The sequence below is a fragment of the Montipora capricornis genome, chromosome 8, assembly GCF_036669925.1.
Source record: "Montipora capricornis isolate CH-2021 chromosome 8, ASM3666992v2, whole genome shotgun sequence".
NCBI lineage: Eukaryota > Metazoa > Cnidaria > Anthozoa > Scleractinia > Acroporidae > Montipora > Montipora capricornis.
The window spans coordinates 43,759,865-43,764,104 of NC_090890.1; the positions used below are offsets into that span (position 1 = coordinate 43,759,865).

General features: G+C 37.5%; 1 protein-coding gene across 1 annotated transcript in view; it reads left to right on the plus strand.

Moving 5' to 3' along the window:
• LOC138059731 (aly/REF export factor 2-like) overlaps positions 1-3,991 on the plus strand; it is an 8,452-nt gene extending 4,461 nt beyond the window's left edge. Inside the window, exons 4-6 of the mRNA XM_068905337.1 lie at positions 1,378-1,468; positions 1,725-1,875; positions 2,687-3,991. Coding sequence (XP_068761438.1) covers positions 1,378-1,468; positions 1,725-1,875; positions 2,687-2,713 — 269 coding nt within the window. The 3' untranslated portion in view covers positions 2,714-3,991. The remainder of the gene's footprint in view (positions 1-1,377; positions 1,469-1,724; positions 1,876-2,686) is intronic.
• Positions 3,992-4,240: the final 249 nt, after the last annotated feature.

Below are 4,240 nucleotides of genomic sequence, written 5' to 3' on the forward strand. Positions count from 1 at the left end.
AGTTGTCCTTTCCTACTAGTGAATGAAAGAAAAGTTGGCTTGAAGAATACAAAGATATATTTTCAATACATAAAGCAAAGTGCCACTCTTATACCAATCAAAGATAATGAAGGGTTTCCTCACTCAATGTGGGCTGTGTTGTGACAGCGATTTAAATACAAAACAGACATTGATAAAGTACATATTGTCTTCATTCTTGGAGAAAGGACTGGACTATATACTATTATTTCGTTTGATAATAGACAATTTGAGCCAAACCAGTTCATATAGAGACTCTGCCACAACTGTTGTAATCGAGTCACGTATGCAAATGGCTTGCACATGTTGGTCAATACCAGGAACATTTGACCCTGACATGAGCTTTATGAGAAACAAAATCGCTTCCACCATAGGTTGAATGATATAAGATCAAGATTTCCAGAACAACTTCTGAAAATATTAGAGAGAAAATGAGCAAAATACTGTTACAGTAGCTCACTCAGTACAAACAATGACTTCAGCAAATGAAACTGCCTATCAATTATTCATATCTAATTCCAGTGATCCCAAACTGACTTCCGTGGCTCAGGTCTCTGATGTCTTCATTTGGATATCCATAAGTTGCCATTGTAACTTCACGGTCCAACTGCTGAGTCATCCACTGGTGTTATTCACTGTTGACATGGCAAATTCACAGCCAATATCAAAACAATTAAATCAGTACATCGACCAATTAGTAATAAAGTATACACAGTCGAGGCAAAAGAAATAATAACACTATTAATAATCTAATCCATCAGTTAATTCAAGTACTCACCTCTGATTGCAAGGGATTCCATACAAGATAGAGACAAGGTGATCAATGGAGGTTTCGTATCATACGACATGCACCATGCATCTCATTTGACAGAGAGTCTTTAAGCATAAGAATCTCAAGAATTAACATTTGAATGCCAAGTATTGTTATAAATTTGAACTGCGGCAGACTTTTAGCTCATCACAGTTAAAGAAAATCATAACTTGCTTCTTTCTGTCGGTCATGAATGTTTTTCATGTACATTCTTAGCATCATCAATGAAGGGGTTTATTTATGGACTCACAAAGTAATGATCTCCCAGTTGGCTTAGTGATATTGTACCAGTATCACAGAGTTCTGTCCTGTTTGAGCCAGCATTTTTCATGCTTGACTTTCATTACTGCTGTAGTAACTTGAAAAACTATAATAACCTAAAAATCTTAACAGATAATAACTTTACACATCCTTGGCTGTGGTTCTGATGAAAATGAGGGTTGGAGGGAAGCTTTGTAATGAGCATGCAAATCAAATTGGATCGCATTTTGCTGCTGTATTGTATCAGAACTACATTTTTCTGCGATGTCATGTTGTTTGTTTTTAAGGAAGAGAAATGGTCATTGAACTGGTAAGCGGAACAGCAAATTTCGTATCAGGCGGGGGAGGCAGAGGAGGAGGTCAGGGGCAGAGTGACAGGTGGGTGCTTTGTGCAGAACCAATAGCAGAAATTATTAGTCCTGATAATATTTTCAAATTGTGGCTGAAATTTAACCAGTTAGATTAGTTAAATGTCGTAGCTGGAAAACAAGATAAACCGGGATGATTAAACGGGGTCATAATTAATTTTATTTCAACTTGTTACATTGAGAATGTGCTGTTTGTTGCTCAAAAATGGATAACTCTTGGATTATCAAATACAAGAGTTTAAGTCATTTGAATTATGTGTTTTCAGAAGACGACAACAGTCTGGAGGCAGAGGTGGAAGTCGTGGGGGAAGAGGTAGAGGGCGTGGCAGAGGAAGGGGTGGTAGAGGTGGTGGCTCGCAAAGAGCAAATGTCACCGCTGAGGATCTTGATGCGGAACTGGATGCCTACCACGACGCGGTATGTACATTCTTGGAATATCAGTTACAGATCCAGAAGAGACCTAGAGAAGTGAACTGATGGATTTGAGAAAACATGCAGGATCTAGTACATTTTGTTCCGGAATAACCCTCATGACATTTTATCTGGGTATACTAGTTTTAAAACTTTTCTGGAAGGACAATATTATTTCATTTTTTTGTTCTCGTAACTTCACTTTTATGGGAATTTGAGTGACAAATTCCATCTGGCTGGCCTTAAAATGCAACTTTGGAATAAGATAACTATAAAGTATTTTTTCATGTTGTGTGTTAAGTCATCAGGGATTTCCATAATAAAACTTGAAGCTAGTGGCTGGTTTGAGTGTTCTTCCCACACAATTCTGGGAGTTGTTGTCAAGCTGACCATTGCCAACTGATTATTTTATTTCACAACCAAACACAACCTAGCATGGAATGAAATACACACTGAATACAGAATCAATGACGAATATCCAACTGATACGGTGAAGATCTCAAGTCAATGGAGGGTTGGGTGGGAACTTTAGCTCTGAAATTTAGTCAACACTGGCAGGCAGGAAAAAAGCAACCGACATGTGATGTAAGGCCCCTTGGGCCAGACCCCAAAGGTGTGTGAGAAAACATTTTCCACTCCTTTTGTTCCTCAGCCAGTGGAAAATAAAGCTCATCCTCAAAATGAATTTTAATCTTAGGTTTGAAAGAATATTACTTCAATATTACTTCTCTTGAGTGTAGTAGCTGATTCTTTTCATCGGCTGTCTGTGCCTATTAAAACCACTGAGTCATGTTTCCTTTTGTTGGCTTATTTGTAGGGAGATGTTGATATGGCAGAAGACTGAGCTTGATTTCCTGATGGCTGACTTGCAGTTTAATATTATTGGAAGGCAAAAGGACTCCACTAATTTTATCGCTTAATATTTGCAAATCATTTTATTACAGTGGACACAAGACTACCTTGCTTCTTGTGTGGACAATGTTATTTCATTGATCAAGGTTGTATTTGCTATGAGGGACAACAGCAGGCACCTTAGACTGAAGATTCTAGTTGGCCAATTCTGTTATGTTTTTTTCTTGGTGTAATGTATTGCAAGTTTCTTCATTGGTCTTTTAAATGCACTTTTACTAGTGAGATTAAGTTTTATTCAGTAGTTAATCAGAAGACTGTACGAGCTTGCAACTTGTAACCAGATCACTAGAAGGTCATTGCTCATATTAACGTGATGTACAGTACAAGTACACCTATCCACAGCAAAGTAAAAGAACTTTTATTTTTATATAGAAGTAAGTTTCCTTTTGTAGTTTAAGGAACTAATGTTTTTGAAACAGAACATTTTGAGATATTACACATACTGTAGATAAGAGGCAGTAAAAGTTTTTTGATGCCTTTGGAGGCATATTTTATGATTGTATTCACATTTTGCCAGTGTTTTTTCACTTGTAACATGTAACTTTCATTCTGTGTTATTGAAGATCTTTTTTTTTTCATGACCAACACTCTTACAAATATGGGCTGGCCGTTTCAGTAATGTTTAGTTCCCATTGACACCTCAAATGCCTGAGGATGCCGCCAGTTGATGAGGAAAATCATCAGGCATTAGACACACTTAAAATCTGTTTAATCTCACTGCCAAGGGTCAGTGGGTTAATTCCTAGTGATTACAACTTTGGTTGCAAGAGTTAAAAATGGGACTTTTATTTGAGAAGGCTTTTATAAACATAATTTATGATAATATTATTACTGTAGATTTTACTTCCTAAATATGCTGTGGCAGTCAATGTGGCCTCCAAATGACCTTGGAAGTATGTTTTGTGAATAAGTGAACTGAAGATCGCCTTAGCTCTTTATACGGGGATGTCTGCTTGGTGGGATATAGCCACCAAACACTTGAAGTGCAAGAAAACAGGTGCACCCTTTTCTCAATGTATAGACTTATCCATGTTAAATTTCCAATCCTCCCCCAACACCTGTATGGCTGGCTTATAAAACGATTTAAATAACTAGTAGTGTTTTGAAATTATTGCTTAAGTCCCTTTTGGGGTTTATCTGGCCAGACTTGCTGTGAACAAAGTAGTTATTTGAAAGTTGTCTGAACTGTAATTAAATTCTGTTAAACCCAGTCAGTTGTACATTTATCTTCTTTGAAGCATCATTAACCTGACTTTGTACTGAGGCACTGTTACACAGGCTAAATCTCAGGAAACTGCAGCCAGTTCATCTCCAGTGAAATTTCAGAGGTCATATACGCTACAGTAGTAGTGACCAGGGCACATGCTTGGAAAGGAACTCTACAGCCTAACCCAAAGCCTGGGGCAAAACTTCTACCCATAGTTTCAGTCGTGTCTTTAATCTAGGAGTTACCGGTGAT